This window comes from Lactuca virosa, chromosome 4, assembly GCF_052849685.1.
Source record: "Lactuca virosa cultivar CGN04683 chromosome 4, Lactuca_virosa_CGN04683_v6, whole genome shotgun sequence".
Taxonomy (NCBI): domain Eukaryota; kingdom Viridiplantae; phylum Streptophyta; class Magnoliopsida; order Asterales; family Asteraceae; genus Lactuca; species Lactuca virosa.
In genome coordinates, this window is record NC_136429.1 from 55,417,356 (window position 1) to 55,438,304 (window position 20,949).

General features: G+C 36.1%; 3 protein-coding genes across 3 annotated transcripts; 2 read left to right on the plus strand and 1 right to left on the minus strand.

Annotated features, from left to right (window-relative positions):
- Positions 1 to 1,274: 1,274 nt before the first annotated feature.
- Positions 1,275 to 3,323, minus strand: LOC145109756 (protein trichome birefringence-like 38). The gene is made up of 5 exons (XM_079046920.1): positions 3,084 to 3,323; positions 2,541 to 2,715; positions 2,272 to 2,447; positions 2,022 to 2,180; positions 1,275 to 1,672 (listed from the first exon to the last, which is right to left on the minus strand). The coding sequence occupies exons 1-5, from the start codon at positions 3,320 to 3,322 to the stop codon at positions 1,384 to 1,386; spliced, it is 1,038 nt and encodes a 345-aa protein (XP_078903046.1). The 5' UTR covers position 3,323; the 3' UTR covers positions 1,275 to 1,383.
- Positions 3,324 to 9,589: 6,266 nt separating this feature from the next.
- Positions 9,590 to 10,252, plus strand: LOC145104471 (uncharacterized). Its single transcript, XM_079041711.1, has one exon. It carries the CDS (start codon positions 9,590 to 9,592, stop codon positions 10,250 to 10,252), a length of 663 nt encoding a protein of 220 aa, XP_078897837.1.
- Positions 10,253 to 11,732: 1,480 nt separating this feature from the next.
- On the plus strand, positions 11,733 to 12,296 carry LOC145104472 (putative mitochondrial protein AtMg00820). Its single transcript, XM_079041712.1, has one exon. It carries the CDS (start codon positions 11,733 to 11,735, stop codon positions 12,294 to 12,296), a length of 564 nt encoding a protein of 187 aa, XP_078897838.1.
- The last annotated feature ends 8,653 nt before the right edge of the window (positions 12,297 to 20,949 follow it).

The following is a 20,949-nucleotide window of genomic DNA, read 5'->3' on the forward strand; positions in this document are numbered from 1 at the left end:
TAAATTAACATAGTTTCAAATGAACATTTACATATATATATATATATATATATATATATATATATATATATATATATATATATATATATATATATACTTTTCGAAAAAAAAATGATAAATCTTTTTCATGATATTAGAATATTTTAAAATATTTACACATATTCTAACATCCCGATTTTTTTTGTTTATTTTTTTATTATAAAGTTTAGAAAAACATAAATAAATATGATTTTTTTATAGTTTTTAGTTAATTTTTTCATATATTTATTTTTCTACACCCAAAAAATAAAAACTTGCTACATTTTAACCCAACTAGTTTTTTGAAATTTTTACTAAAATTAAAAACTCTACTCTTTTTTTGAAATTATTTCCAAGGAATCTTGAAAAAACATTTTTTGTCAACTAAACGGGCCATAAGGGTACGTTTTGGCTGTGAAAAAAGTTCATTTGTTTTCCATAAATTCTTTGTTGGAATAATGAAATTTTTGAAAATGTGTTTTGTTTAATATTTGTGGTTTTCTAAAAGTACCCTTCCTTTTCCAATATTTTTCCTACCCATTATACCCCACCAAAGCCCATCCTTATTTATTAAAACTGTTTTATCTTATGTTGAAATATGTTAAATATTGTATTGTTTGAAATAACAAAATTTAAAAATAAAAACTGTTATAAATTACTCGTCCAAACACGATTTGATAATTTTTTAAAAAGAAAAGTAAAGTTTTAACCAATTGCATTTGATAAATTTTCTATTGAAAATTAAGAATAAAAAATTCACTCCTTTTTTGAAAACTTTTTCAAGAAAATTGAAAATAATTTTTACAATCTAATGTATTATTTATAGACGAAGGGAAGTGACATGGACTGAAAACTAGCCTCTAAAGATAACCACTTTACATGGCACCTCCAAGATTTTGGTTGCAAGAATAGCCCAACAGGTTACATGTTTTTTTTTTTTAGATTTTTTTACAAAATGCACTTTTTCTTTCTCTTTTCAAAAGACTACCAATAAAAACTTTTGTTCATTAATTCTCAATTTTTACAAAATTTTGTTCATGTTGATTTTGATCTTCATCTTCGTATTAAAACTCAAGATACTCTATAACTTTCCGACTAAATTTCCGCCGTGTTCCGATTTTTGCTTAACCCATCATTATACAAAGTCCAAGGCGACTCACAAGTCACAACACAACTTCAATTCTTCAACGCCACAATTATTAACTTACCGCATAAAGTAGACGCAACCGGAGGGTGTTACGTTTTGAAGTAATCATAGAAATTTTTAATCAAATAAATGATGTATATATTAGTTTTTTGACCAATAAATAAAACCATATTAAATTTTGAGATACATTAATCATCAATATGTATGGGTCATAAACTTTAACCAAGAGCAGCAGATAGAAGCTGGTTCCATGTGTCTGGAACCCCAGCAACACACCAATGAGTGCAATCCATTCCTCTGAAGGCATTGAAACTACTTGGATGTCCATCTTTTCTCAATTGAGACAATCTTGTTATGTTGAGCAATGACACTGGTTTTTTAACACCACTCAAAACTTGCTCCACCACCATCTCTGCCTTTGGCCACCCTCCATTGTATGTTGATCCGCTAATCGGAAGCGTTTCTTTCCCACAATTCGTCACTCCCGGCTCATTCCAATTGGCCCCACTAAACAATTTTCATTTTAGACAATCAGTATCTTGTCAAATAAACACAAGAAAATGAAATACTGTAATCGACCATACTTTGTTTGTTACGCGTGACAAGATAGAACAAACCGTTTTGTACGGGACTGCGATTGAAACTGAGACAGGTGTAAATGAGATAGAAATTGCAATTTTTTATCCCATCAAGAAAAGTACTCGCTCTCGATCTTTTACAAAGACACGAATGCACTTGTTTTCTCGCAATAAAAAATATTCCTAGAGAATTTACCCAACTACATGGCATGTCTATTCAGTCCAGTCTCCAGTCTCATATAACAAATGCTATCAAAAGGTCAAGAATGTTAAGTTACTTGTAATGAGATGGAGAGACTCCTTGGAAAAACACTCTGGTTTTCACGGTGTCTACATCGGAATCGACCCAATTTGCCCAAGTCGTTAAAGCCTCTCGAAAAGCAACCATCCGATCCATGTCCTTAAGTATCTTCGTACCTGTTTCAATATAATCCCATCTGCATCAAACCATAAAAATGTCAAATTATTTAATTAATGTCATTAAAGTCGCTTAAACAAAAATAACTAAAATTTATATTTTATACGCACGGTTGTTTTTCTCCTCGACGATACCACCAAAGCCAAGTATTGAAGATCAAAACGTCGTTCTCCTTCCATACATCTCCATCTGTAATGGAGTCTAATTTCAAAACCCGACCGATTTCCTCTTGCGTTATGTCTACCAAGTAATGAGACAAGAACATTGAAATCGAAACTCCATAATCCTACAAATGGACAAATAGTTTATATATATTAACTTTTTTTATTAATATGTTTACAAATTAATCTTGTATTACAATTAATTATTAATTAATAACCTCATAGGTGACAGTTGTAGTTGAGTTAATGGTTTCTTCATGGATGTTGGACTCTGAAGGCAACGCAGCATGAAGAAGGCAAACCATTGATTGCCATTGATTTAAGCTTACTGAATCACCAACATACATGATCTTTTTTCCGCTCATTTTTCTCAAGAATTCTTCCGCATCGAATCTGAGGTGTTCAAATAAAATTATTTCAATTTTGATTCTTAACAAAAATTCATTGAACCAAACACCACCTAACATTCTTGAAGTGTGACGAAGAATATGAAGTTTTTAATTCAACATTAACAACACATGAATCATGAGACCTTCATAAAGAGACGTCTAAGAAAAGTTAAGAGAACTGGAATCAATATTCAAATTAGACAAACATACATATAATTCCAAAGGATGAGTACGGAGATCTAGCGTACTTGCATTACAAACATATTGTTGACTTTTAAAGAGTCAAACATACTTATTGATTGGAATGTTTGATTAAAATTTGTTATAGATTATAAGTGTATATACATGGAGATCGAGCAGGGGAATGGGTACCTGGGTAAGAGACAATGGGTGGGCTGCCATCTGAATTTAAGGTAAGTAAGGTCGGGGCGACCGTATTTGATGCAGTCGTATTCCTTTCGAATGTGCGGACATTTTGATGAATCATACATAGGATACGAAGCATCGTATACCCAACTTCCTTCGTACAAATCGCACTTATAACTATATACTGCTGCTGACATCACTCCAAACAAAGTAACCACCCAACACAAACTTCTCTCACCCATCATCATTCCCACACCCACACCCACAAAATAAAATATATATATATATATATATATATATATATATATATATATATATATATATATATATATATATATATATATATATATATATATATAGACCTAGGTTTTATTTATTTATTTATAAAATACAGAGAGAAGTAGTTTTTTGTATAAAGACAGAAGGAACAAGTGATCTGGACCACCACGTTTGCATATCAACGTTGGCCGTTAGACTTTGAGCAAATTAGCTATTGATGTCTTATTTGTTGTTTAACGAACTTGATGTCTAAATCTTGAATTGGTTAAAAGATTTTGGATTTGTCTTGCTATGTTGGAGATTTTTTTCTTAATCAAATATCACAAATAATGAATAGAAAACTATATAAATCATGTATTATATAAAAAGTCAAATATCTTTGTTATAAAAAAATGTGTTTTTCAATATAGTTTTTTGAAAAATTATCAAGTTTTTAAATATATTTTAGGAAGTATTAATTAAAAAGATTTGTATGTGACAATCAATCTTATTAATTAATGTTTTGAAATTTAATTTACTTGGCAATTTACTTTCTATTGTTGGCGATAAGATATGCCATTAAAACTAGGTAGGGACACAGATAAGGAATAATCCCTTTTGTTGAGCATACGATTTATGGATATTATAATACTCCATATGGGAAATTTTGGATATATTTTTAACATTAAAAAATTAAATTGTTTTACATAAATGAAATACGTAATCTGTAATCAATCAACAAAAATCCGAAATATTGATGAAGTATGTGCTTAACATGTACATAAATCTAATATTGATGTAGGGATATCGCCATCTCGGTTACAACTTGATGTAATATTTTCGTCTTACTAAAATGACTAAAATATTTTAAATAGAACAAAATAAAAACTTCTGACGAAAATAAAAGCATAAAACTATTGATTTCAAATCACCATTGCTATTTAAAAAATATTACCACTAAGTTTTTTTTATCAAGTATTTGCTATTTTAATTTTAAATTTTTTTTTGAACCGTCAAATACAAATATATAATCTACTCCTAATCTAACACCTAATAACACTTATGTCCACGACGCAGACATTTTCTAATTAAGCAAATAAATTAATTTAGCCATAAATGCACTTACTTTTGTTTGTTGTCAGGATTTAATACTTCATTAATGTTTTTCTATTAAATAATAATAATAATAATAATTATAATATTTGATTTAATATGGTCAAAATTTTAAACAACATATTTTATTAAAATGCTAAAAGAATTTGAGAATAAAGATTTTCATATATAAAATTTAAAAAATGTTGCAACATTGCAAGAGTTTAGTAGCGATAATATTTTATTTATTTATAAATAATATTTACATAGTTTTAGAGTTGGTTGTATTTATATGGGTAAGACTGTATTTTATTGTATCACTAGGTGTGAGTCACGTGTACTATACAGATTTATCAAAAATAAAAGTTTAATATCAGGTGTGAGTCTCGTGTACTATATAGATTTATTAAAAATAAAAGTTTAATATCAAAGTGTAAACATTAAACATTTTTTAAAGTAAATGTTTTTATAAAAATACAAAATATATAATAAATAAGTAAGTAATTCAATATATACTAATAGAAAACTATTGACATATTTTAAATAAGGATGATAAAAATTAAGGTGTAAAATTTAAAAATAATGTTAATATATCAAAATGTGTTTTAAATGACCTGAGCCTAAATTGAAAATTCATATTTTTTTTTATTTGTAATTGTATTACATGTATAAAATATAAATTATATATATAACTTAATTGTCACATAACATATAAAAATAAATCTATTTTAATAAATAAATATCATTTTGATATATGTCACTTTCAAAAAACTTTTGTCACATGTCATTATGTGAAAATTTTAAATTACTTAAATTTTACATGTCATTATGTTGTATTTTTATTTTTTTACTAATAAAAAATTATTCAATTCCATTAATTAATACGTATACTATATATGTAAAGTATCCAGTGTATTAAATGTGTAGATAAACACTATATTTATTGAAACATTTATTAATTAACATAAAGATATTTTTCTCCATAAAATGAATATAATAGTAAATAGTTTATGTTTTTCTATACCAAAAAAATTTATTATGAATTTGTTTGTTACATGAATTAAAATAATAAAATGTTATAAAACAATATTGTCAAAATTGAGATATAATAATTTTAGTGGAGGGTTCTAGGATTTTAGATTTTTTGTAGTTAATATCTATAGAAAATCTAAAATCCTAGAACCCACTATTAAAATTATTATATCTCAATTTTGACAATATCGTTTTATAACATTTCATCATTTTAATTCATGTAACAAAAAAATAATACATGTTTTTAGTGTTAGAAAAACAGAAACTATTTCGTATTATATTCATTTTATGGAGAAAAATATATTTACGTTAAATAATAAACGTTTCAATAACTATATGTTGATTTATACATTTAATACAATGAAAATTATACATATACAGTAGACATATTAATTAGTGGAATTGATTAATTTTTTATTAATAAAATATAAAAAATACCACATAATCATATATAGAATTTAAGTAATTTAAAAAATCTAACATAATGACATGTGTCAAAATAATTTTATTTATTAAGATAGATAATAAATGTTTTAATAACTATAGTGTTAATTTACACATTTAATGCATTGACTATATATATATATATATATATATATATATATATATATATATATATTAATTAGTAGAATTGATTAACTTTTTATTAATAAAAAAATAAAAATACCATATAAAGACATGTAGAATTTAAGTAATTTAAAATTCTCACACAATAACATGTAACAAAAGTTTTGAGGAAGCGAAATGTGTCACTATGATTTTTATTTATTAAGGTAGATTTATGGAATATATGAGAATATTTTGTCTGTTGACAATTTGGTCACACAGTCTCAACTCAAACTCTAACCACCGCATCTCTCCCTCACCCCCTCTCGTTTCTCACAACGTCGACTATCCCTCCCAACGATTTACTTCCCACTGATATTAACCATGGTTAACTCGGCCTGTATCCTGCCATACCTGCTTTTTATCGTATGTTTCCATAAAATTGTAATTGAACAAACCACCAAATTTAAAGTATGAACTATTAATCATATAAGAATTACATGATCATATTTACTCACATAATTAATGTTATGCTATTTGTAAATAAGTTGTCATATATTCAAAATCGTTAATATTTTGATATATCCATATAGTTAGAATCATATGTAAATCACTAATATTGTGTAAATGTATAACTCATTGTAGATCAATCATTTTAATGTAATTTTGGTAAGTTAACTAATTAAATAATTTAACTTTGGTAAGAAATCCCTTAAAATCGAGATTTTGATTAAGTTTTCAAAAATATAGTTAACATTTTTTGAAAATGATTGGTCCAGAATAAATTATACATTTATACAATACATGTCATTTATATTTGAACCAAACCCGAGCCAAATATTCTAACATATATTTTTAGACCATCGATGAGATATTCCAAGACACTTAGCCACTTATATAAATATAACAACAAAATTCACAAAACCAACTTTTTGGATATTCTATGCATGTCCAATTACATCTTTAGATTATCCGTTATCGATATCTAACTTTTTGAGTTTTTGTAGTCGTATGCATATCTTGACATGCATGGTCGCAGGCCTACATCATTGTATTATCGATATGAAAATATCTAACAAATATATCGGTATATAACTCATGTAATCATATCATTTACATCAATTGAATTTCATTACATGTTTTCTTATACATGTAAATGCCCAAAAATGACGAATTATTTCTTAGTTCACAAATAATATTAGCTTTTATTAATTCATTTAATTATTATATTCTCAACTAAACTTGTTCGATCGACTGAGTGATATCTCTCAATAATATAATTAATTATGTTTAAATTTTGCGGTGATTGGGGTACTTTTGTGGGACGAGATGTTCACGTGAGCCATAGACCGGAGACATGTGAAAACCCAAAAGAACCTTTTTCGATTATTCTCTTTCGTTTTCATTAGTATTTTTTTATTTTTAAATCAATCAAAACCTTATGGTTTGAATTTATTACCATATCTAAACCAACCAAGTTGTTATTATTAAGAAAAAATGAAGACTTATAACAAACGATGATCAATTGATCATATCGAAATATTTAAAGGGTTTTTTTTGGAGAAAAATCAGTATATTTTTAACTATTTATTTGAACAACTGTTATTAACTTAATATTAATATTTTATTTTTTTCATATAAGTCGCTCATATATCATAAAAGTTTTCAGAAAGACCATTCATATTTAACTTTTTACTCGTAAAAATGATATGACTTATAACAAACGATGATGATCAATTGAGAAATATTTAAAGTTTTTTTTTTTTTTTGGGGGGGGGGGAGAGAGATCAGTATATTTTTAACTATTTATTTGAACAGTTGTTATTACTTAATATTAATATTTTATTTTTTTCACATAAGTTACTCATATATCATAGAAGTTTTCAAAATGACTTCATATTTAACTTTTTAAACGTTATTTTTCTTTTGAGAAAAGATAATTGGTAAACTTTCTATTGATTTTAGAAATAAATTACATGATATAAATAATACAAACAAACCCTAAGGCTACTTGATCATGAACAAAATGAATGTCAATCTTTTTGGGCTTTCTGCATTGATGTTGCACTAGAATCGAGTTCAAATATACAACATTGAAGTTGTCACAATAGAAAATTGAGGCCTTGGTGTTAGGGCAATGAAATTCGCAAGGAGATTGCAAATCCTAGATGTTTCTGACGACTACATTACCATCCTATGTTATTCACCTCTAACACTAGAGAGAGAAATAACACAATGACACTTAGGTGGACAGGAGTCGCAGTTGCCACCCAGAAAAAAAAATTCTCAAATGTGAAACGACGAGTCACTGGGAAAACCCTTAGTCGACATCAAAATAAGTAAGACTTGTCGAGGAGGATATATGAAACCGAAGACCATGATTAAGAGTACCTTGCATGTAACACAAGATGTGTATCATGGAATGAAAATGCATCAAATGAAGGTCAGTCGTAGCAAAGTCATAATGGTGGAAGAGACATACAATGACAAAAGGAGTCCCAAGAAGAGAGAGAGAGAAAAAAAAACAGTCAATGATTGAAGGGAGACATTTTAGGAGATATATTACCTAGGAAACCTTTGATACCATGATAATTGGTAAATTTATCATTGATTCCATATATGAAGTACAAATTATAAATAATATAATACTACAATATAGTATCCAATTGTTAGTAATAATTTTACACCATAAATGGCAACAAGATACAATAAGTTTAGATGAGGGAAGTCCCATTGAAGGGAGAGTAGGCGAGTGAGATTGTGGCGTATGTAATGTTAATGAAGAAGTGAAAATTAAAAAATAATTTGGGGCGGCTAATTATGGATGGCAAAAAAACCCCATAATCGATGAGGAACCCAATACCCACATCCCTTTTGACCGGGGAATCCCCAAGTTGACCGTGGATGGGGAATCCCCGAATAAAAAAATAAGGATGGGAATAATCCTAGGGCGTGTTCGGCAAAATTAGTTGTTAGCGGGTAGCTTCTAGCGGAAAGCGAGTAGCTTGTAGCGTTTCGTTAAACGCTACATGAAGTAGCATTTGGATTTGGAACGTTTTGTTTAAACTAAACACTAGAAACTTGTAGTGACAAACAAGGCTTTCTATTCAAAACGGAGCGTTTTGTCAAACGCTAAAAGCTAGAAGCTCTTAAACGCTCCCAAATGCTTCGTGTCGAACATGCCCCTAGTCCTCGACCCTGGACCTGGCCCTGGCCCCAATGTGTGTGTGTGTTATATATATATATATATATATATATATATATATATATATATATATATATATATATATATTTGTATATTAATAGGAATGATTCTTTAAGATCCTAGTTTTTAGTATAGATTTTGTATATCATGTATTATAGGAAACTTTGTTGTGTTTTTCATTATAAATTATTCTATATAGATCTCACCATTCACACGGTGATTATTGAAAACCTACATGGTATCAGCCTAACTAACCTGATCGCCTTCTTTCTTCTCCACCATGTCCGACGAATTTGATTCCCCTCTCCCTCTTACAATTGTTCTTCACATGCTAATAATTAAAATTTAATTCCCTAATTATCTCTTATAGATCAAACATATGCTCCCTCTTTTATCATATCAGAATCTTTCAGGCTATGTCGATGGTTTCATTCCCAAGCCACCACCCACCATTATCACCGGAGGAAATACAATACCCAATCTTGCTTATGCCACATGGGTTGCTGGTCATCAACGGGATTTAATCCTTATCCAATCCTCTTTATCTGAAGAAGCTATGGATGAAACCATAGGCCATAACTCTTCTCGTGTTGTCTTGTCTGCACTTCAAGCCACTTATTTCCATGATTCTCTTGAATGGACACAAACCCTACGTGATTCTCTTCGCCACCTCAAGAAAGGCTCCACCATTGTTGCTGAATATGCTCGCAAGTTTAAGAGTATATGCGATCAGCTCACTGTTTTTAGGCATCCTCTCGAAGATGATGATAAATACTATTGGTTTCTTTGCGGTCTTAGCTCTTCATTTGAGACATTCTTCACCACTAAACGACTCATCACTACACGACCCAATTTCTGCGATCATTTCTCTCAGTCTGAGACTCATGAGCTGTTTCTACAAACTATTAGTGACTCAAATGTTGCACCGGTTGCTTTCACTGTTGCTTTTTCTCATGATTCCTCTGATTCTCCTTCACGAGGTCGTGGTCGTTCTTCACACAATGGCAGTTCTTCATACCGTGGTGATTCTCAACGAGGCTAAGGTTGGGGAAATAGACCCCCTTCCCATTGTTAACTGTGTAGAAAAGAGGGCCATTATGCTAGCCAGTTCCCTGATTTACACACCTTTTCTATCCATCATTCCCCTCTTGATGCCAATCTCGCAGAAGCCTTCCAACCCAATGTGATATCTCAAATTCTTCTCCTGACTGGTTTGTTGCTACAGGGGAATCAACACATATGGCATCTACATCTTCAACTCTTGATGTGGTCGCTCCAATGTCATATCTCTGTTAGTAAACTTACAGAAGATAATCTAGTTGATGTTTTATTCTCTTACCCTGTGTTTCTCATTTAGAACCGTCACTCAAACGAAACTCTAGCTCAAGGCAGGCGTAAAAATGGTCTTTATGTTTTGGAGCAAGTTCAACAAGTTTTTTTGGTAAAACTTTCATCAAGACGTTTAAAGGCTTCTTTTGACCTTTGGCATAGTAGATTAGACCATGTGTCACATGAAATTATTTCTAGTTTAAATAAGTGGGTTTATCTATTTCTTATGTTTTACCAAACCCAAAGATATTCTCTTCTTGCCAATTATCTAAGAGCAAACGACTGTCTTTTGATCTCAATTTAAAATGCTCCTTACATGTTTTCAATCTAGTTCATTTTTTATCGGGACCCTCACATGTTGTTTCTATGGATGTTTTTTTGTTATTATGCAATATTTGTGGATGATTATTCCAGGTTCACATGGTTCTATCCTCTAAAGGCAAAATATGATTTTTACAATGCTTTTGAAACATTTATAGCCTTGGTGCAGACCCTATTCTCATGCAATATTAAAGCTTTTCAATCTGATGGAGGAAAAAAATTCAATAATAATGTGTTCTTAGTCTACTTAGTAAGAATGGTATGCATCATCGGTTCTCTTTCCCTTATATGCCTCAACAAAATGGTTGGGCTAAACGAAAGCATTGTGATGTCACTAAAACTGGTTTAGCTATGATGTTTCATGCTCATGTTCCGGCTACACTATGGGTACATACTTTTAGCACCACTTAAATCATAAATCTCTTACCAACCAAACTCCTTGGTAACAAGTCTCCATATGAGCTCTTATTTTCTTCACAACCAAATTATGGAAACTTCCGTACCTTTAGCTGCTGCGTTTTCCTTATCTTCATGATTGCTATTCTCACAAACTAGCTCCAAGAAGTGCTAAATCTATCTTCATTGGTTACTGCACTCAGTATAAGGGTTATAGGTGTCTTGATCTCTCTATAGGGCTAATTTACACCACTCGGCATGCTCAGTTTGATGAGGATATTTTTCCTTTTTCAAATCACAAATTTTAAAGTTCATCTGCTAAGCTTCTCTTAACGACTTACTGTGATAACTATCCAGTACCTATTCCTTATCCTGCTTCACCCTCCTCAACTTCGGATACACCCACCACCCCATCATCGACCCATATCGCTACATGTGATCTTTGTTCTCATGATTTGGTACCACCACCATCCTTAATGCCTCCTACTAATCAAGAAGCACCTGAGAAACCCGCCCCACAGCCTACACCACCTCCCTCTTCATCTAGTCATCCCACGGTGACTCGCTCCAAGGCTGGAATTTTCAAACCACACTATATTCTTGATCTTTCTTCCATATCATCATCAACTCTCCATCAAGCCTTGTTTAATTCTAAGGAACCCACAGGCTTCAAATCAGCTGCTAAAGACCCAAAATGGTTTGCCACAATGTGTGATGAAATAAATGCACTTAAACTCAATGACACGTGGGATCTAGTACCACATCCAATTAAATCAAATATTGTTGGTTCTAAATGGGTTTTTCGTACAAAGTTCCATGTTGATGGTACCATTGAAAAATACAAAGCTCGTCTGGTTGCTCAAGGATTCACCCAGATATCGGGCTTAGACTATTTTGGTACATTCAGCCTGGTAGTTAAAGCTTCAATAGTCTGGATCATTGATGTTAAAAATGCATTTCTCAATGGCAATCTCTCAAATACTGTCTTCATGGAACAACCACCGGGTTTTATTGACTCTAAGTTCCCTAATCATGTTTGATGTCTAAAGAAATATCTTTATGGGATCAAACAAGCTCCTAGGGCCTGGTTTCAATGATTGAGTTCCTTTCTTATCAACATCGTATTCTCTTGTAGTCGAGTCAATATGTCTCAATTTGTTATGACCCAAATTTTCCCACATTCCCATAGAGGTTGGTTCCGTTACATTTTTCATGTTAAGTTACTAATCTAATGCTTTAAGTTAACTTTAAGGGGTTAAAGTGCAAGAAAATGATTCTTGTTTATATACAAGGGTCATGGAGCCATTTTCTCACATGTTGAGGGCCTAATATGAAATTTTCCAAGTATTTATAGTTCACTTAACCCTAAAACCGGGAATTAGTAGCCATTTGCAGCCAACAAATCCCATTCTTAGCCTCTCCTTTGAAGAAAGAGCATTTTAGGGTTCTTATCCTTGGAGGTGTATTGAAGAGAAAAATAAGATTAAATTGGTGGGTGTTCTTGGAGGATTTTTGGTGGAACTTTGAATACTCTCTCCTAGCAATCCTCCTTGAGATCATTTCAGGATTTCCAGAAGGTAAGAAATCCTTCCATGGGTTCATTTTTTTGTTCGTGAATCACATACAAGAAAAAACCATGGATGATGCAAAAATTCTTGGTTTTGGTCCCACTCTTGTCCTTAACATTGTAGCCACTTAAAAATGGTCTTAAAGGGTTAAGATCGTCCCAATAGAGGTTCTGATCAGACCCAAACCAAGCAGATGAGGGTTTCAAATTTATGATCAAATTTTGTAACTGATCAGGTCTCACGACGTGAACATACCCCTTTTTCACGACGTGATGATGTGGACTTGACTTGTCAAACCCCAACAGTCATTCGATGTCACGACGTGGACATCCTAGTGCCACGACGTGATGATGTAACTGATCGGGCCAGAATCGCAATGGAGCCTGAGCTCACGACGTGACACCTCCTTGGTCACGACGTGAGATTCGTCTGAACATAATCGTTCTTATTTCATGATCTATTTTTCATCCGTTCTTTGGGTATTCATTTAGGGGCGTTAGAGTACTTGTGAGAAGGTGGTTTTCCTCTGTTCATAACTCGACATAACTTCGACTAGAGGTTAGTCATTTCTTCTGTGGTTTAAGCACTAGTTTGGAAGGATAACATGCACTTATGTTTGTGTTCTTGTCTATTTGATGTTATGTGAAGTTAGAAACTTATTTTCAAGGGTAAAATATAACATGAACATGCAATGATATTAATGATGCAACTAAACTTAGGAAATCTCTTGTATGTTAGAGTCCTTGAACTAATCATTTGGAGAAATATGTGAGGGTTAGGTCCATGCTAGAAGTGAGGATTTTTGTGTGTTCATGTTTGTGATTCCATGCATGTTATATTTTCTGTTTTGTCTTCTTTGAACAAAACTAGGATATGCATGCTAGAAGTTGTTTGGTTGAAAGGTGTATCTTATTATATGCTACCACATGTTGTTATGTACATTTATGTTGACACTTTTGATATGTATTGGGATGATGTAGTATGCCATGGATTAATTATAATAATAATTCACTAGCATGATTACATAATCGAATTGGTGAGGTGTGTGGTTGCCCATGTGAGAGGATTAATTAATTAAATAAAAGGGAAGCATGCGTGCGTGGATCTTACTGGGGTCTCTCCTCTCGTTGGTTTGGGGAGCGTGGGTTTCACAGCAATGCATGCCGCTTTGAAAGTCGCTGCGTGCAAAGTGGTAAAGCACGAGAATGCATGTATAGAAAATCAACATGTGTTTGTACCTTTTGCATTCGATACATTTGGTTTTCTCGCACCAGAGGCGGTGGAGCTCCTCAATAGAGTCCAACGGGTCATGCATTCTAATGTCATATCTCCTAGATCCACAAATGTTGTTTTCAAAAGAATTGGTTTTGCCATCCAGAAAGGGCTAGCGGCGCAGCTTGTTGTCCGTTTGCCTTCAATCGATATGTATTAAACTATATTAGTTTTTGGAATTAAAAAAAAGTATTTAAAAAAATAAAATAAAAGGGGGAATATACATAGCGGGGTTTAAAGGGTAGTTGTAACACCTGTTCCAGGTATTATTTAATTTATCTAAGTTTTAGGGTTTTGTGCATGGACTCAGCGAGTTGGGGTGCTCCAACTCGTCGAGTAGAGACAATTATGAGGACGTGGGATTTGGATGCTACTCGACGAGTCGGAAGGCCCCGACTTGACGAGTAGGTGTTGTAGAGAGAAACCCTAATTTTCAGGGGTTTGCACCCTATTTAAAGGACTTATGGCTCATTTGTAGCCTCCCTCATCGTCCTTACAACCCAGAAAGAAACCCTAGCCGCATATTTGAGCTTCCTTGAGTGTGTGTGAGCCTTAAAGAGTAAAACTTGTGCTTTTGAGAAGGAAACTTGAAGGTTGAGGAGCTTGAAGAGAGGAGAAGGCTTGGGATGCATCATCTTCTGGTTGTGAGCATCCATTTAGAGGTAGAAAGTTACCACCTTGATCTCTATTTTCTTAGATCTCATTTCATGGAAGGATATGGACACTTTTGGGTGCAAAGTGGGGTCAAACTCGGATCTGGACTTATCACAAGGATATGGTTCCAGATCTGGACCTCTCTAGGTCCCCAATGATATAAAGTTGCTCACTTTATACAGCTTAGCCCCTTTCCATGCACTAAAACCTTGTAGGAAGCTTAGTTTTGATGTTATAGCATTGGAGGACCTTGCATGCACGTAAAGTTTGCAACTTTACGTGGTATCTGCACTAGGGGAGGTTAGGTCTGAAGTTTGGGACCTTAGATCCCACTGAAAAGGGATGAACATAAAAGGGACTGAAGGAACTCGTCGAGTCCCTTAGTTGATTCGACGAGTCGGGGTAGGGTTTCCTGTTTTCGAGTTTCTGATTGAGTGCAGTGAAGGATTAGGGTTCTGGTCTGAATGGACTTTGGGTTTCTAGACATTTGATGAACTTGACGAGTCACTAGGATGACTCGGCGAGTTGACTCAGGATTCAGTGGAATGGACTCGGGAGGAACTCGACGAGTTACATAGGTAACTCGGCGAGTTGAAGGATTATTCGGTTAACTCGACGAGTCGCTGGATGCACTCGACGAGTTGAGGTCAACATGGACTGTTGACCTTGACTTTGACCGGGGTTGACCATGGTTGACTTTGAGGGTATTTATGGGATTATGACAAGTCAATCACATGTTGATTATAGGCAGTTGAGGATGAGCAGTGCGTGGGATATATCTGATCTTAGCTTGTTAGTTTAGTATTCTAGAGGTGAGTCTTCTCACCATACCAATGGGTCTAAGGCACCAAGGCCGGCCCATTTTATGATATGTGAATTGTCGTTTGACTATGCGTTATGTTAGTAGGGCATTTGTATGGAAGACCCCAGGGGGGTTCCCGTGGCATTTGGTATAAGACCTTGGAGGGTTTTCATGGTACCCTAGTATATATTGCATGATTAGTTTGCATTGTATTTTCTTGGTAGAGAAGACCATGTAGGGGTTCCCATGGCAGGTAGCTAAGACCACGTGGGGGTTCCAGTGGCACTAGGTGTAAGACCCTGGAGGGTTTCCATGGCTTCCTTATATGTTGTATGTATGGCTTATGTGATATATGTAGCTTTTGTAGCTAATATGATATGTGTTATATGGATTGTGTGTGGGGTATGCTCTGGGGAACTCACTAAGCATTAGCTTACAGTTTGTGGATTTGTTTCAGGTACATCCGAGCCCAAGGGCAAGGGCAAGGCTTGATGGTGCGGCGTGCACTCTCTCTCAGTCGTTATCATGGGACACTGTGATGTTTTAAAATAAAAATTGTTGTTGTTATGAAATTGAAAACAATTGTATTTGGGATTACATGATTGGTGGAACGTCTTTTGGTTAATTAAAAATGAAAATTTTCTTTTGAAAAATTAGGTTGTTACAGGTTGGTATCAGAGTCTTGGTTTGAGGGATTCAGGCACACTCTCGGGTGTGTCAGGACTCAAACTAAGGAAATGGTAAAATTGTTTTCAAAAATAAAATAAAAGTTAAAGCTTTTATAGAATGGTAAAAGATGAGAGTGCAACGCGCGTGATCGGCCGAGCCAAGTAAGTAAGTTCCCTAATATGATTAGCCATGTTATACTGATATTTGAGCTATGATAATCGTATGGATCTTGCTATGTGTATGCTTTTAAAATTGTATACGGTTAGGAGCTTATAGCCTTAGAATGATTGATTTGGCCTTATTTCTTGTTCCTTGTTTGGTTGTGGTCCTAGGGTAGAATCTCTTATTCTAAAGTCTATTTGATCTTTTTCTGTGTATAATTTGCATGCATAAAGGCAACATGTTATGATTGGTCTGATTGATGTGATTAGAGCAAATCTTAGGACAACCTAGGATTTGAGATATGCGGTAATCTGTGGGACATGATTTATTTTGGGACGAATTGGAGATATCAGGTAGAGCTTTGGGGAAAGTACAGGTAGGTGTGGAAGGTAGTATTGGGCCCGTACTACTGAAAGCACAAGACCTGTACCCGAACCAATGTTAGATATGGCAGCTCTAAGGAGGACCGGTGTGGGAAGATCCCCTATATAGATATCCTAATCATTATGATTTATGACATTTCAGTTCAGCATGGTGGTGACACGATTTGGAGCAGGGGGATCAGGATCGGGATCTGGATCCAGGTCGGGCAGTGGTACTGAGCCCATTGATGAGAGGTTGCGTGAGCTCATTGCAGCCGAGGTGACGAAGGGCATCCTTGACGCTACCCTAGTGATCTTTGGGACGGTCAAGGAGGGTATAATGGAGATTATGTAGGAGAGGCTCAGGTCATTCAGAGCCGAGATTGCGGCGGGCCAGGTCTGGGCCCGAACTCCTTCGTTCCGGGAGTTCAAGGCGTGCGGAGCGCCAGAGTTTTTTGGGGTCAGGGACCCCATTGTTAGCCAAAACTGGGTGGCGGATATAGAGAATGCCCAGCACACGAGTTCTTGCCCTGATGCGGCGAAGGTGGGTTATGCTTTGTGTATGCTGAGAGACAGAGCCCAAGACTGGTGGGGCGAGGTGACTAGTCAGGTGGGAGCAGCCGGTATGGATGAGATTACATGGGCCGAGTTTGTTCGGCTATTTGATTTGGAGTTTGCACCAGCTATTGAGGTGCAGCGGTTGGTGAGGGAGTTCCAGGAGCTCCAACAGACCACCGAGACTGTGGCAGAGATCACCGCCAAGTTTCGGGAACGAGCTTTGTTGATCCCACAGTATGCTATAGATGAGGATATGAGGCGGACGGGGTATCATTCCATGCTGAGAGATGATATGCGGGAGTTTGTGAGCTTTACAGGGTGTAAAACCATGAATGACATGGTGGAGAAGGCGCGTGAGTGGGATATGGAGCTGGACTTCCGCACCAAGTAGAAGCCCGAGCAGGCACAAACAGCGGTGGGTCAGGCTAAAAAGCCTAAGACCTCAGATTCATACAGTAGGGGCCAGCAGGGTCGTGGCCGGTGTGCCAAGTGTGGAAGATCTCATGGGGGAGCTTGTCGGGGGACGGGCCTGGTAGGTTATACGTGTGGTCAGCCGGGCCACGTGAGCATGGATTGCCCCAAGAAGGGTCTGATATGTTTCCACTGCCACCATACTTGACATAAAAAGGCCGATTGTCCGAGGTTGCAGGGAGGGGGAGGAGCAGTGGCGGCGCCTGCGCCCGTTACGATGAGGATTACTGATGGCCACCCTGCTAAGGCGGATGCTCCAGCGGTGAAGAGTCGCGCATTTCAGTTGACTACCGAGGAGGCTCGGGCAGCGCCAGACATTGTGGCTGGTACGTGTTTATTCTCCTCTGCTATATGTTTATTTGCATTGCATATGTGCACATTGGGCTTGTATAGGGACCTTTTTGGTCAATGGTATGACGGCTCATGTATTATTCGATTCGGGAGCTACCCGATCGTTCGTGTCTCTCGCGCTTAGCAAGAAGTTTCGAGATGCGCCGGGAACTTTGGATTCCCCACTCGAAGTGGAGATTGCAGATGACCGCACTGTGAGTGCTGCGAGGGTGTATCAGGACTGTGTCCTGAATGTGCTCAGAGAGAGGTTTCGTATTGAACTAGTCTCGATACCCTTACGAGGGCTGAAGGTGATCGTAGGGATGGACTGGTTGGGGTCCAATGGGGCCATGATCGATTGCGAGCGCCAGTTGGTGAGGGTTCGAATCCCAAGTGGGGGAGAACTGGTTATTCAGGGTGAGAGGGCCTCGCAGGGGCCAACCCTCTATTCAGCTGCGAAAGCTAGGAGATTACTGCAACAGGGATGCACGAGATTTCTCGCTTATATCTCGGATACGAGGGTTGAGACCACGACGGATGTGGGCAGTGTGCCGGTTGTACAGGAGTTTCAGGAAGGTTAGAGATTGCTAGAGGTTCACTTTCAGGTTCCAACAATCTCCCCCTAAGTGAACTTAGCAATCAAGTCAGATTAGTTCGCTTCTTCCTTGATGAACGTGTAAGCTCTAAACAAACAATCCCTGACTTCGACATACCACTACAACTGACTCACAAACTTTTCCTTGACATGTTCAGGAGCTTCGGACCTGGATGCTCGACTGATAAACTTCATGAGAGCTCTTGTAGGAACTGGGTGATTGTCAAGGACTCTGAAGAAGTCCTTTTTGTTTGTCTTCTTTGTTTTGTATACAAACCCTAGAACCGGATCATCAATGGGTCCTTCAGCTAGTAGTTCAGCTTCTGGTAGCACCTATTCGATCTTGGCAATAAAATCTTCGGTTCCGAACAAGTGAGTTAGCTCATAGTCGCATCGACAAAATTCCACGACATAGTCCTTGAGAAAGCTTAAGGCTGCGTGGTAAGCACCCATGCTGATATCATCTTTTTGGAGACTCCGGAGATGAGCAGCAATGGTCAGAACATCGTTGGGATTGATTACAGGGAAGTCAGCATCAGTGATGGTGCTGTATGTTGGTTTGTTCTGGATGATGTGATATCGGAACAATGGGCCGTTGAGTTCATATTTCGTCAAGATCTTCCTTCCAAACCCAAAGATCTTTGTTATCCTTTTCATTGTCCACACTTCCTTTTGGGGTTGTGCGTTCTTGGAGTAGAATGTTTTTAATCTTTCACGCTCTGTCCGGATGATCATCTCCGGATCGTTATTTGGGTGGAGAGGAGCAAACTTGATGTAGAATTTGCTGTATGGAGAGAGAGGTAGATCAAGTTGTTCTGAATCATTTGTTGGAATATCATAGTACATGAAAGGTACTATATGTGAATCACGAAGGATGCCTTCATGACATAGAGGAGAGATACCGCACATCGGATCAGGATTATCTTTGAGCGCTTGGATCCAGATGCTATCCTCTAGGGCTTTGTTGATTTCCTCCTGAGACCATCCAAATTTTTGCTTTGGTGGAGGTCCAGAGTGAAGAGCTTGATGTCCTTCCGTGATTGGCTTCTTTCCCTTATCTTTGTTGAGAACTGAGATAACATGCATCATGTTCTCGTCAATGGTGAATTTTGGTGGAGAGGATTGTAGGGGTTCCTCCGAAATATCGTCTGGGATCCGAAGCGGAGAACCTTGATCTATGGGAGCAATCCTTGGAGCAGGAATATGAGGCAACATGGAAGGAGTGGCCCAGAAAGCGTCAACCGTTAACTTGGTTTTTGCTTTGGCCATTTGAATGCTTCTTTGAAACACATCCAGCAGGGAGGATGGCCATGAGACTGCAGACCAAATTCTCTTGTCTTCCTCAGTAAGCACCTTGGCATGAAATTTCTTTGGAGTTGGGATTCCAACTACATCATTGGTGACATACTCCACTTCCTCTTCATCACTTCCATCAACATCATCATCATTTCCTAGAAGTCCGGAAAGAACTTGAACTTCATCATCGGAATTTCCATCTTCATCTCGGAGCTTATATTCCGAGGCAATTTTCCAAGGTTGACTTCGACCTTCTCCCCCTCTTGCAACGGTGGACCTGGCAACCGGAGCAAGCATAAGTGACCCTTTCAGATCTGAAAAATTTTCAAATATCTTCTGAAAGTTGGTGTTGAGTTGAAGGGTGAGGGTGTCATAAGCTTCAGCAGTGGGGGCTTGAGCTTTGAGATGATTGAAGAGGTTGGAGAGAATAGAGATCATCTTATCGAACTTGTGGTTCGTAACATCCACAATATTCCAGCAGGATCGGAGAAGCTTGATGAGGACCTGTTGTATGATGAGATTCATCTCATCCTTCTTCCGGATCTCTTTCTCCAATCTTTGAATTTGCTTCTCATGACGAACATGAGTTTTCTTGATCAGATCATTGGTGGCAGCAACCAGGTCATCGTGAACCTTCAACATCTGTGTAATGGTATCCAAGTAATGATCAACGGAGGCATCATACTTGTGTTCAAACTCTTCGATGGTATGTTTGAGAGAGAGATGAGCTGGTCAAGTTGAGCTTCTCGTTCAGCAACGGTGGGTCCGGACTTATTAGCTTCGGACAGAGATTGAAGGATGGCATCTAGCTTAGAGTCCAGTCCGAAGACTTTCTCATCAAGCTTGGAGTTGAGCCCAACTATGGAAGCTTCAAGGGAATTGACCTTCTTCATGGTGTCTAACACATTGGTTTGGTTGTCAAGAAGAGCAAACGGATCAATGTGGTCTCATTTT

What these genes read in the sequence shown, in the direction of transcription:
- LOC145109756 (XM_079046920.1), bottom strand. Translation starts at nt 3,322, where the DNA reads ATGATGGGTGAGAGAAGTTTGTGTTGGGTGGTTACTTTGTTTGGAGTG. An exon ending in ACCCATTGTCTCTTACCCAG is followed by an intron (nt 2,716 to 3,083) that starts GTACCCATTCCC and finishes TGAACACCTCAG; the next exon opens with ATTCGATGCGGAAGAATTCT. An exon ending in GTCTCTCCATCTCATTACAA is followed by an intron (nt 1,673 to 2,021) that starts GTAACTTAACAT and finishes AAAATTGTTTAG; the next exon opens with TGGGGCCAATTGGAATGAGC.
- LOC145104471 (XM_079041711.1), top strand. Translation starts at nt 9,590, where the DNA reads ATGCTCCCTCTTTTATCATATCAGAATCTTTCAGGCTATGTCGATGGT.
- LOC145104472 (XM_079041712.1), top strand. Translation starts at nt 11,733, where the DNA reads ATGCCTCCTACTAATCAAGAAGCACCTGAGAAACCCGCCCCACAGCCT.